We start from the raw sequence: 13,518 nt of genomic DNA on the forward strand, positions 1-13,518 counted from the left end.
AGACCTATACCTGGCAGAGTGTACATATTTTTAGAATCATCTTCTGGCAGTGCATCTGAAATTAGTATGTTCTTAATCACAAGGAGGTTAGGACCAATTCAGTATTCCTGACATGATAACCAAGAATTAACAAACTTCTTTGAGAAACAGAGTAAGTTAACAGTTATTGGATGTCCTATGAACTTTTTCTCAATCCAGCAAAAGTTTAAATAATTTTTATTCTTCCTTTTTTACAGCAATGCTGAGTGACAATAACTCTGTGAAGCTGAAAAGTGATTGTTCACCTCCTGTGCAATGGTGTAAGGTGCCTGCACGTGAAGATGAGAAGACCAAGCTGGTTTTTAAAAGGTACTCGCAAGTAAGTGTCATTGTCACAGCAACATAGAGGCCAGTTGCTCTCTTCCTAGCCTGGGCAGTTACAAAATGATGCAAAAATCGAGGGGATGAGATTGCCACAGGAATTGAATGGAGGGTTAGGCACCCCACTTATCCTGGGGCACCTAAAACACCTGTGAGGATCCTAGGCTTTCACAGTAGTACCCATTTTCCCAAGCCAATGTGAGATCCCAGTACATTGCTTACGAGTTATTGTCAATCTTTTTTGTATCCAGGTAAATAACAATGTCAAGGCTTTTGTACAGTCTGATAATTGCAGAAATCAAAGGGCAGTGGATGGTTAGTGGGTGTTTTGGGGAGGTGTCCCCTCATAGTTAATTTGTGTATGAAGACTTTTGGAATGTATATCACAAAGTCTTACTCCATTGTTTATAATTTGACATCCATCGCATCAGAATTAATGAATGTGTGCTAGTGTATATCCAGCACCATATTTTAAACCAAAAAGGTTAACTACTGTGATACTTCTCTGCACATGAATTTTTAGGTTTTAAAGCTTAAAAAACACAAAGACAAACTTATATCCACTAGTGTTTTGAGCACCTGAATGGTGCAGCTCCAGCTAAATCTATAGTTACTTGATAAACCAGCCTCATTCATCTGCTGTGAATCCCCTGTTTTCTGCCAGTCAGCTGATTTCCAAGGGTTGCAGCCTAACATGTTAATAACCTCCTATCAATGCAAAATTGAATTTAGTTAAATCAGATGTGAGAACAGTGCTGTTCTTCCAGTGGTCACCTTGTTTGCAACATATATTGAAAATTAAGTGCCAAGATTGCATCTATTAGTCTGTAGGGTGCGAGCTTTTTTTTTTTAATAGAAACCTGTATTAACTTAATCTGAAAGAATTTCAAGAAGCACTGAATGCTTAGTAGTTGTATATATTTTTTTTTTTTTAAGACATTTGAACAAATGTTCAGTCCTTAGGAAACCGTAAGAAATGAAGGTCAATAATAAAGCTCAGCTACATACTTTAGCAACAACCACAACTCTAACCAAATAATGATGTAGTTTTTGCAGACCAATCTATACATGAAATGAGACAAGCGAATATTTAGAGATCAACAGTGAGATTCCTTAAGAATGAGAAATGAGTTGATAAAAAAATATGTATAGTCTGTATTACTCAGTTTAAAGTTAGTAGGGTTTTTCCTCCCACATGTTTTGGGGGTGTAAATAACTAAATTAGGCTTCTTAATATACACCTGAGCATTCTGGCCTGCGAGTGAGTTGAAAGTTTAGTTTGTGAGTGGTGGCTATTCGCCCCAAATCTTGCAATTTTATGTTCCATCCTTTTTTAAATATATAACTTGCATGAAAATACATATTTCAATATAGAGTAGTCCTTTGAAGTAGGAAAACAAAAGTCACTCTTGATTTTTTTTTTTTTTTTTTTTATGCAAGGAAAGCTGTTTGACCCATGAGATGCATTTGAAGTATATGATGCAGGCATGGAACTGCATATATCAGTGTCAATATAAAGCACTTTCTTTATCAAAGCATCTATGTATGTTTGTACTTCCCTGCAGATAGCTCTGAAGAGTTGTGAAAGACTTGCAGTGAACAAAGCTATAGTTTTTCTTGGTTTGAATCAAATGCAAGTATTCACCTGAAATTCTTCAACTCGCTCAAATTTGTTTAAAAATACTCATTTAACAGTTGATGGATTGCTGGAAAAAAAGATTTTTATTTTTTTTTTTCTCCTCTCTCCTACCCCTACACCCTCCTGTTTGTTTTTAGATGTTTTGCACTGTTTGTGGTTGCAGGGTGCTTCTTTTATATCCTCAAATTGCATTTTGGCCCTGGAGAATGTGACAGAACAAAAACGCCATATGTGGATCTCGATCGTGTAAGGGTTGGTATTTTTTGTTTTTTTTTCCTTGGCCTAAAAAAAAGTTAACTGACAATCTAAGGGTTATAAGGATCTCTAACAAAGAACTAGAATGCTGAAGTTGTCCTGTGAAGGAAAATATATATTGCTTTGTTTCATGCTGTAGAACTTCTAGGTTTTGTTCCTGTGGAGTAACAACAGACATGCGTAGAAAAACTGGATTTTTAGGGATGAAATGAGATAGCTGTGACTGTTGTCTGTTGTAAGAGACAGTGAATATTGTAACATTTGAAATGGACATGTCATCATTCTGTTGTGTCAGTGCATATGGCACAGATGATCAGAAAACTGATGCAACTAAAAAGTAACATTAAAAAAAGCCCCAAGCCCAACCCATTAAACCAAAGGTTTATTATTACCTAAGCCAGTTCCCCAGCCTGCTTTGCCTTGTAGTTGCTGAAATGGTTTTGGAGTTACAAGGCAAATGTGCAGGAGTGCTGCTCTTGGTTCATGTATTTGTTTAAGGTAGCAGCTACTTCAAGTACAGTTTTGCACATGGCTTTTAAGGTGCTAATAAAGCTTTCTCTTAATTTCTGATGACACTTCTCTACCTTTTGCTACTTAGGCTGTGCACTCTTTATAGCAGTACTTACCTTGGCTTAGAGTTATGTTTCTGTCTTTGAATGTCTCAACGCTGGGACACAACTTAGAGCAAAAGCCCGGATTTAAGATAGTCTCATCTTAACACTACTGTATGTGCATCCTCCCCCACCTCCCACCTTCTTTGGTGCATGTTTTTCCCCTTCTTAGCCTCTGTTGCCTCCACCTTTGTTCTCATTTGACTTTTTCTCAGTAACATAGTCTTACTTTGAGACAACAAATGCCTTAAGCCAGGCAAACCTAAAAGACTGCATGGGCTGTGTTTATTGCTGTCTCGTGATTCATTTTGTTTGTGTTAGATGCAAGATTTAAAATAGCATTGCTCTTTGTCTAGTTAGGTAGTAGCTGGTTGCAAACCATTTGGGGCAGTTGTCAAGTGATTGGCATCATTTTTTACTGGTAGCATGCACAACTGTCAGCCTTAAAAATGAGGCTCTTCCAAAGATGCATTGACTCTTCTTGCAAAGTACAGCATGAAGTTGCTCAGTTATGCTTTGCCCAGGACGAAGTGTGGTGTTTACACCCAAACTTGCAGAGATCTTTGTAACGGGGGGGGGGGAAGGCCAACACAACTTCCATTCTTGTGCACCCACATACCACTTTCCTTAATGTACAAAAGGAGAACTGAGTTAGATTTGAATCTTGACTATCTGACCACTGTGTTTGCTCTTGTTTTTTTTTAATTACAGTGGAGGAAAGATCAGCAGAGTTGTATTGGAGAAGAGAATATGCAAAAAGATTTTATTTTAAATGATAAAAATAATACCTTTGCTATTTTTCTTCTTACATCAGATACTGGATTGCCACTACAGATTTCTAAAAAATGTACATGAATAGTTTGGTTTTTTCTTTTTTTAATGAGCTGCATGCATCAGTGTGTAGTTTTATCTGACAGCTTAATCTTTTTATGCAGTATGGAATGGTAGTTTTTATTTTGGTGATTAGTCTTTGAAATAACTACTGAAACATTCCTGCCCTGCATTCCTTCTAAAGTTGTGGTTTAGTCGTTAGCAATACCACTTTAGCAATACTTACAGAAGAAGTGTTGCTTCAGTTTGATTAATAAGCAAGTCCAGCCTGGCATTTCACAGAACTTTTACCCAGTGAATGTGTCTCTGGTAAAATCCTGCTGCAGACAGAACTCAGGTGACACAAATTGAGCAGTGGAGTAAGATTTTGTTTGCTGCTGAATTAGATGGGTAGAAGTACATCTAGATTTTTTTTTTAATCAGTTTTTGTAAATAACAGTACAAATGTTCTCAAACTGCTCATTTTAACTTATCACTTTTACTAGCCTAATTTGCTCACAAAGAGAACAATCAGCAATTGGAATAATCTCCCCAGGGAAGTGGTGGAATCCTCAACATTGGACACTTTTAAGATTCAGCTGGACAGGGAGCTGGGCCATTTTGTCTAGACTGAGCTTTTGCCAAGAAAAGTGGGATCAGATGATCCTTGAGGTCCCTTTCTACCTGGTTTTCTATGATTTTTTTAGAAAACCTCCTATCCAGATTTAAGTGATTAGGTAGAGAGGCATTCCTTTGCAGGTTTTCACCATGCACTGGTTAGTATTTGTGTTTGAGTGAATGCTTTAAAATATCTTGTATTTCCATGTTTAAGCTTTCTTTATAAACCCCTGTGTTTGCTAAATTGCTGGTGGTCAGCTGGTAGGTTGCATTGAGAGGTCTTCGTATGTTCCTGAAGCTGGCTTTGCCAACTGACATCGTGTTTTGTTTTAGAGAGCACAACAGTATGCCAGTGCTGCATTGGAGGAACAGTGCCGACCTTCTTATGTGAAGAAAGAAATGAGGAAGTTATTTGTGGAGAAATATAGCATGGACATATCTCCCTTTGTGAGAAAAAATATAAATGAAGATGAAGCTTTATTTAAATATGAACCTCCTTTTGGATTTCACAAGTTCTTTGATAAGCTTAAAAATCTCCTTGAACTCTTACCTGAGCATGATTTACCAGAAGATTTGAAGTCAAAACACTGTAAGCGTTGTGTTGTTGTTGGCAGTGGCGGAATTCTTCATGGATCAGAGCTGGGTCACTTACTGAATCGGTTTGATATTGTTATAAGGTACATATTTACCATTTAAGGATTCCAACTACATCAACTTTGAGCCTGCTTTATTTTTTAAGGGGAAGGCATCACCAATATTTATGCAACTTATGAGACTTTCTAAAAGTGCTGTTGAGAAGTGTACTTGTGACTTGATAGAATTTGAAATCTTGGGAGCAAAATAAATTGTCATGCTCACAAGACAGGAATTCAATATAATTATTAGTTGACTTCAGGCACAAAAAACATGGGCAGAAATGAGATTGAAACCTGTGAAATCAGACAAGTAGACAATCCTGGTTTTATACATTAATATGTTTAAGCTTTCGGAGGTAGGCTTTAGTACTCATCTCTGCCTTTTTCTACTTGGTTAGTTGGGATGCTTGTTTGAAGTGGTTTTTTTATAACAGCAACTTCAAACATAATAAAATTTAATTGGTGTTTCAGTTTACAGTTTGCATACACAGTGTATAGCATGCTTATCTTTCCTTATCTTTACAAGACCGGTGCATGCTTTCTGTGATTACCCATACTTTCTAATGTCTGAATTAAATGAATACATGCTCTGTATTCGTGCCTTCCGAACATTACTATTTTAGCTCTCCTTCTTTGTGTTGTGAATCATGTAAATTTAATACAAACATTTTCCCAGGTTGCTTTGTAAACTGAGACTTGCTTCTCTTAAAAAAAAAAAAAACCACAAAACAAAACAACAAAAAAAAACCAACCTTGATTCAGTGAGTCAATAGCTCTTATATAAAGGTAAAGAAACGTGTTGGTATTTGGAGAGGAAGAGAATTTGCATTAACTGTTCTCTGAAATTTGGGATGTCAGCTTAAAGGTGATTTTTCAGTTGATACGGAAGAGTTTATGGGACTTAACACTGTTTTGCAGAACTGAGAAGGGTTGGGTGATGCTGTTCTTGTCAGCAGTGTGCTAGCATCTGAAATTTTGGGTGAACTAGAATGATGTAAACTCACAGGATGCATTACATTGCATTAAAGAGATAATTTTAATGCCTTTCTGTGTGTAATACTCGTGTGGGGGGTGTGCACATAGATAAAGAGGCAACTTCCTTTGTGTTTTCTTTCTCTTCTATTAAGCCTCTCTGAGGCACAAGGCAGTGAATATGAAATTCTGCCATGCTGTTTTAAGCTACTTTTCTATTCAAGCTTTTCTTTTTGAAGTTTTGCACCCGTGCCAGTTAATCTAGGAGTAGAATTGGCTTCCTCTCAAAGATAAGGGACGGATGAATGTGTGAGGTGAAGAACATGGAGATACTGAGAAAATGTTGTACTCAGCTTTGTTAAAAGTCTGTGGGCCAAATACAAGTTCTTTGCTTAGCATCTAATGTTTTAATGAGATTGTATAATATGCATAACACATGCTTATTAAATACAGTTTCTCTCCATTGTGATGATTTGGTGGTTTGTTTTTTTTTAAGGTTAAATGATGCACCAGTTCAAGGATACGCAGATCACGTTGGTAACAAAACTACTATACGGATGACTTACCCAGAAGGAGCCCCGCTTTCTGAACATGAGTATCCTCCTGCTAGCTTGTTTGTAGCTGTTTTGTTTAAAAGTGTTGATTTCAACTGGCTTCAAGCAATGATAAAAAATGAAACCTTGGTATGTAATGTGACAGTGTTATGCACCTGTGTTTTGTGGGGTTTTTTTATGCTTAAGAAGCTGACTAATCCATTACTTACTGTTTTATTATATCAAGGATCTTTTATGTAACTTTGTGGGGTTTTTTTTAGCTCTGTCTCCTAGTTACAGTTGGTACCAGCATTCATGTTGAAGCCCCGTGCTGACAGTAACACTTCTTCTTTTTCTGCAGATATTGGTGGTTTGCACCAAGCTACATGACACTGAAGGTTTATTAAAGTGGAATTCATTTCACGCTAGGTTTAAGTAACTTGTTCAAGTCTGCAGAGCCTGAAATAGAAATGAGATTTCTGGATGTCAGTCCATCTTTTTAACAGCCAAAGTCTGTGCTGCTACAATAGGCATACATGAAGTTAATCTCTAATTGAAGCATCGTGGTTGTTAGTTCATTTGTGGTTCTAAGATTAAGATGTTATTTATTTCTCACCAAATATTTCAAGAAATGCAGAGATTCCTAAGGAACTGCTAGAAGGGTTTAATCTTCCCAAGCTCTTTTAAATTGGTGGTTTTCACCTCTTTCAATTTGCAGGCAGATGATTTCTGCAAGTTGAAAACCAGTAGCTAGGTATTTCTGATCACAGACTGAAAACAAGTGCTCTAAATTACTGAGATTTAGAAGAAAGCCTGTTAAGGTTTGGGGTTTTTTTTAACAGTCTGATAGATACTAGTTTAGGTACTCCAAGTTTCTTTCTTAATTCTGTGATTTTTACAACATGAGAGCAGATGGAAGATCTGTTTAATATTGACCATTACTGTTGCCTACTACTACTTTAGTCCAGAGAATGTGTGTGTAGGGATATTGCCTTGTTTTGAGTAATCTGAGTATGTTTTGTAGAGGGGATACTTTTCTGAACGCATAGACTTGTGCAAATTTAAGAACTTCTGCTCCTTTATTTTTTTCTTACCAGGGGCAAGACAGTGTTGGTCTATTACCTTCCCTCCAGCAGTGTGCTAATTTTGATGAGCAGCAGCTTTCTAGCTTCAGTTGAATCCCTAACTTACTTGTTTTACAAGCTGTCTGGCTATTTCATGTTTTACAGTTTGGTTTTGAAGAATGATTAGTACAAGGAGAGCTTTCTGTATTAAAATTTGTTGGGAGGGAGATTGAAAGAGTGTTTGGTTTTTGGCATCTGCAACATTCTCTACAGTGAGTTACAAGACTGAAGTATATGCTTTATGAAAAGGGTACCTCGTGTTGTGTTTGGCTTAGGAGCAGATCTGCTTGTCCTCCCCTTCTGTTTTTGCTGGTGAAGAGAGACAGTTTTGGGAACTGATCTGGGAATGGGCATACTGGAGAGTGTCCACCAAAGACAAGGGACTGGAGCACCTCTCCTATGAAGAAAGGCTGAGAGAGATGGGACTGCTTAGCCTAGAGAAGAGAATGATTAGGGGCACAACTTATTAAAGAATCACAGAATTGTCTAGGTTGGAAAATACCTTGAAGATCATCCAGTCCAACCATCAACCCAACATTGATAGTTCCCAACTCCACCAGATCCCTCAGTGCTGGGTCAACCCGACTCTTAAACCCCTCCAGGGATGGGGACTCCACCACCTCCCTGGGCAGCCCATTCCAATGCCCAACAACCCCTTCTGGAAAGAAATGCTTCCTAATATCCAGTCTAAAGCTTCCCTGGCGCAACTTGAGGCCATTCCCTCTTGTCCTGTCGCTTGTTACTTGGTTAAAGAGACTCATCCCCCCCTCTCTGCACCCTCCTTCCAGGGAGCTGTAGAGGGTGATGAGGTCTCCCCTCAGCATCCTATTCTCCAGACTAAACCCCCCCAGTTCCCTCAGCCGCTCCCCAGCAGACCTGTGCTCCAGACCCTGCCCCAGCTCCGTTGCCCTTCTCTGGCCACGCTCGAGTCATTCAATGTCCTTTTTGTAGTGAGGGGCCCAAAACTGAACACAGGAATTGAGGTGCGGCCTCACCAGTGCCGAGCCCAGGGTCAGATCCCTTCCCTGTCGCTGCTGGCCACGCTAGTGCTGACACAAGCCAGGATGCCATTGGCCTTCTTGGCCCCCTGGGCACACTGCTGGCTCCCATTCAGCTGGCTGTCAATCACCCTCCAGGTCCCTCTCTGACTGGCAGCTCTCCAGCCACTCCTCCCCAAGCCTGTAGTGCTGCTGGGGGTTGTGGCCCAAGGGCAGCCCCCAGCATTTGCCCTCAGTGAAACTCACACAGCTGGGCTCAGCCCATTGCTCCAGAACATAAATACCTGAGGGGAGGTTACAAAGAGAATGGAGCTGGGTTCTCTTCAGTGGTGTCCAGTGACAGGATCAGGGTCAATGGGCACAAACTGGAACACAAGAGGGTCCATCTGAATGTCAGGAAACGCTTTTAGATTGTGAGAGTGACTGAGCACTGGCACAGGTTGCCTAGGGAGATTGTGGAGTCTCCATCCTTGGAGACGTTTAGAAGCCATCTAGGCACAGTCCTGGGCAACTGTTTCTGGGTGGCCCTGCTTGAGCAGCGTTGTTGGATCACTTGACCTCCAGAGGTGCCTTCCAACCTCAGCCCCTCTGTGATTCTGTGAACTGAAAACATACTTCTCCTTTTCAATACTAGGCTTTCAGTTGGATCAGCTCTCTGTGCAGGCATTGGCACTTCAGTAAACTGATTCAGAGCACAGGTGGGAAGATGGAACCATAGCAACCTAGATCTGATCCATTTAAGTTGCTGTAGAGTTCTACCTTAAAGCCTGTTTAAAAAATATAGGTCTGTGTTGCAGCTGTGTCAGTTTTATCATTTGTTTAGTGTTACCCATTATATGGAAAGACTTGTAAAATGAGCCTGATGTAGTATTGTTTTTTTCCATTAGCATGCATCTAATTGACTGCAAGTGGTGCGAGATCAGAACCTAGCTGGCTGAGTCTTGTGTAAATCCTTGTGTGAAGTGTTACATTTATCACGAGGTGGATGCTGTGAAACAACAGCTGTTCACTTCAAAGCCTGAGCAAAATTGTTTTAAATCCACTGCTTGCTTCAGAATGCCTGGTTAATGTTCATGGAAAACTGTGGTTTCCTTTCCCCGTTGCTTTAAATGTTGCTTCCTGCTCAGTTGTGCTGGGGAGGGTCCAAAGAACCTGGAGGTTTTGGTGGATATGTTGATGGATTAAATAGAGTGCAGTCAAATATTCAGAATAAACAACTTTTCCCTCTGCTGTCCTCCCTGAGATTCCAAATACTTAGAAAGTTTTTCCTCTTTTGGGTCAGTTGCTTGAACTGTGCACTGCTATTCCTGAACCACCTTAGCTATAAACTATTTCCTGACTTGCTCAGAATCACTCATGAATTCTATAATTTGTATACTGTATCCACCATACACTTTGCAATCTTGGAATTTCCCTTTGCTGAACTTTTTTTTTTTCTTCTTCTTAGCCTCTGTGGGTGCGACTCTTCTTTTGGAAGGAGGTTGCTGAGAAAATTCCTTTTACATCAAAGCAGTTTCGGATTCTGAATCCAGTTGTCATTAAAGAGACAGCTTTGGACATTTTACAGTTCCCTGAACCTCGATCAAAATTCTGGGGTTGGGATAAGGTAAGACGTTTCCTTTTGGGAGAAGGAGACTATAAAATACAAAGTAAAATAAGAAACAAGAAACTGAAACAAGTTTTGGGCTCTTCCTTTAATATAGTTTCTCTGTGCAGTTTCAAGCTGGTCTCAAGTAATAGGGAAATTAATGTACTCTCAAAAGACTCTGGTATTTTCTTGTCTAAAATCAAAGTAGGATTTCAGTTCACCTTTTTAGATGAGGTATTTATTATGCCTTTGCATGCTGACATGACGTGGCCTGTTTTACAAAGCATTCGGATGCAGTCAGACATCAGTTTATTCCAGTACAGTGTGTTCACTGACATGTTGTTGTGACTGGTGTTAAATATTCAAAACATGTATGTTAAGTGTGTTAAGAGCAGCCCTGTTAAGTCAAACCAGCAATCAGCTACAGGCAGATGTGTCTCTGACCGCAGGGAAAGCGGAGAGTGTGGAAACCAGGCCAGTGTAACCAACCTTCCAACTGTTGGAATTGCTGTGCATGCCAGTGTGCTCAATAGCAGCTGAAGGGTATATCCTCTCTCTGTCCTTTGCTCCAGCAATAGCATGGAGTGGTGAATTGCTCAGTTTAGGTAGACACTGCCCATTTGTTATTTAAATCATTTGTTTGAGAAATAGGATATCACTAGTTCTCTTTAACTATGAAAAGTACTGAATAACCATCTTTTGTGTGAAAGCGTTTAATGGTAGCGTTATTGCACAAATGTTTGAAGGATCTTCTCACATTTATTTATCAAAGTAATGTAACGTACCAAGCTATATATCTTTTGGTTGTATCGTAGTATATTTGCCTTCTTCACAGGTTGTTCAGTGAAAAGTCATATTCTGAAGAGTACTGTTAAGAGAGCCTCTTGCTCAAGACAGAAGTAAGTGTAGATCAAGAAGTGTCAGGTGTAACTGCATGTCAGGAGTTGTTTGAGTGGAGCAAGAGTTGACTTGTAGATTAACTACCTAGTAATAGGGCATCTTGCTTTCACAGAAAAAAAATTGTGTTGACAACCAAAAGTCTTAAAGGCAAATACTCAAGTTGTATTAGTATATGGCCCTGAAGTTTTTAGTTTTACTTGATCATTTAATTGATTTTTAATTGTATGTGATTTTAGTCTTAATTGTTTAATTTATTTCAGTTTTAACTGAGGAGCCATTGAATTTTGTAAAGTGTTTGTAAAAACTGGCAAAGAAGAATATGTTTGAATTCAGCAGGCTTCATTTTTTCCCCTCTTTTTAGAATGTACCTACAATTGGGGTCACAGCTGTTGTTCTGGCCACACATTTATGTGATGAAGTGAGCTTAGCAGGATTTGGATATGACCTCGATCAGCCCAGCACACCTTTGCACTATTACAACAACCTCTGCATGGCTGCCATGAATGGACAAACTATGCACAATGTGACAAGCGAAACAAAATTCCTGCAAAAACTGATCAAAGAAAAAGTTGTCAAAGACCTCACTGGTGGGATACTTTGTGAATTCTGTGGCAAAGACAGCTAGTGATTGAAGTGAATCATGGTTTGGATTTGTTAAATTTCCAGAGTTCAGCTCGAACAACCTTTTCACTGTCTTAAGTAGTTCTTTAAAGTGTAAAATGGACATGGAATCTCTGCTGCCTTTTTTAATGTCAAGTTCAATTTGTTGGACTTTGAAATTTATTTTGATGTCACATTCTACTTTGCACATTTTTGAATAACTATGTAAATACAACTTGGAGTTGAAAGAGATCCATTTAAAATATTTAATGTTTTAAGTTGTCCGAAGAAAAGCAGAGGTTTTGTTTTCAGATGTGGATGGTACGCACAACGCTAGCCTGAGTTGTCTAACAGCATACAAGAGTTATTTTTCAACAGAACTGCTGTCTTTGTTGATCCAGTTTTTGGTGTATGGTTCCTTTTCATGCATGCCATGAAAAGAAAGACATATGCTTCTCAAGTATTTAATTTCTTGCAACCTGAGTGTTGTGTTTCCTCCTCAAATATTTATATTCTTTTGGTTTTGTGCTAATATTTTTTTGGGGTTGGAGGAGGAACATGGGAGTGGAGGTGAAGGAGAAGGAACTGTTGTGGCAACAACTGAATAGTAAGTACTTTGGCATTAGTGATTGATATTAAAATCATTGATGCATTAATGTACTGGGTTAGAATCCTGCTTTTTCATGAGGCATGTTTGGGCCCAGGGCACACTATAAAAAGATGTAGCCAGTAGGAGGCTTTCACCTGAACCAGATCATTTGTCATTTCCATTTCTTAATACCCAGATAAATGTTTCTAACTAGCTGACTTGCAGCAGAGTTCAGCTACCCCGATTAAAGTAGTCATTTTTTTTTTTTTTTTTTTTTGAGTGACTTGAGAATTGCTGGTTCTATAAAACACTAGTTTATATGAATCTTCCATTTAGCAATAATAGAATCTATGACTAGGTTAAAATTTCCATTGGTTTACTTTATGATCCTTAAGTAATGAATTATGGATATCATAACCTTAATAGTTTACAATGATGATAACCCTTATGAACTCTAGTGTTAACTATTTAATTGAAGGGAGAGGTAGAGTTGTTGCTTTTCCTGGATCAGCTTTGAAGTCAACAATTAATTGAGTGTGTATAAGTTAAGAAGAAAGTAACTTTGAGAAAGTAGTATGATCTAGTAGCAAGCTAGATAACTGCTGAAAACAGTATACTTACAAAAAAAAAAAAAAGCTGTAGATATGTTCTTGTGACTGGAAATCAGTGCATTGCAAAGAAACTGGACTGTGCAGATCTGTAAGCAGGTTTTGATGTTCATTTTCATTTTGTTACTAGTAGAGTAGTAGGTATGACTGTGTTTGCACTGAGTAGTGTTGCTAATCTATGTGAAAAATGCTTTCTTTGGGAACGAAAGCTTGTGAGCAAATTGATCAAAGGGTGACCTAGAATTGTTCATAGTCATGGACTCTCCACATGGTGAACATTTCCACTTCTTTTTTAATCGTGGGCAAAGATATGAATGTAGCTGTAGTTTTAAAATGTTAAAATACTAAAATACTAATGTGGGAAAGCAAGCTTAGGGTGGTTTGTTGTTTTTTTTTAATGGAGAGAAGATCTAATGAATGATAATGTTAGAACGCAGGAGCATCGGACTGATTCTGATTCTTGCCGTTATACTAAAAGGCAATAAAATGACATCAGATCATAAAACATAACTCTGAAGAAAGTTGTAGAGCTCATCTTTCCTAAGTCCTATGTACCTACATGTCCTTTAAAACCTGTTGTGGATGGTGAGCAAATTTGAAAATCAGGTTCTTGTCTCTGGCACTGTTTGTGTTTATAGCAATAATATTAATCTAACTTCTCTGTGAAACACATTAATT

General features: G+C 38.6%; 1 protein-coding gene across 4 annotated transcripts; it reads left to right on the forward strand.

Annotated features, from left to right (window-relative positions):
* The first annotated feature begins 233 nt into the window (after window positions 1-233).
* Window positions 234-12,869, forward strand: ST3GAL5 (ST3 beta-galactoside alpha-2,3-sialyltransferase 5). Of its 4 annotated transcripts, none has more exons than XM_026847161.1 (6): window positions 234-358; window positions 2,137-2,251; window positions 4,627-4,970; window positions 6,397-6,583; window positions 10,003-10,161; window positions 11,405-12,869. In XM_026847161.1, exons 1-6 carry the CDS (start codon window positions 321-323, stop codon window positions 11,666-11,668), a joined length of 1,107 nt encoding a protein of 368 aa, XP_026702962.1. In that variant the 5' UTR covers window positions 234-320; the 3' UTR covers window positions 11,669-12,869. The 4 variants fall into 4 exon arrangements, with proteins under 4 accessions (XP_026702962.1, XP_026702960.1, XP_026702961.1 ...); XM_026847159.1 differs by having other exon boundaries at window positions 239-348; XM_026847160.1 differs by having other exon boundaries at window positions 239-348; window positions 2,137-2,245.
* Window positions 12,870-13,518: the final 649 nt, after the last annotated feature.

Source organism: Athene cunicularia (genome assembly GCF_003259725.1).
Source record: "Athene cunicularia isolate RWA chromosome 4 unlocalized genomic scaffold, athCun1 chr4_part1, whole genome shotgun sequence".
Lineage (NCBI taxonomy): Eukaryota > Metazoa > Chordata > Aves > Strigiformes > Strigidae > Athene > Athene cunicularia.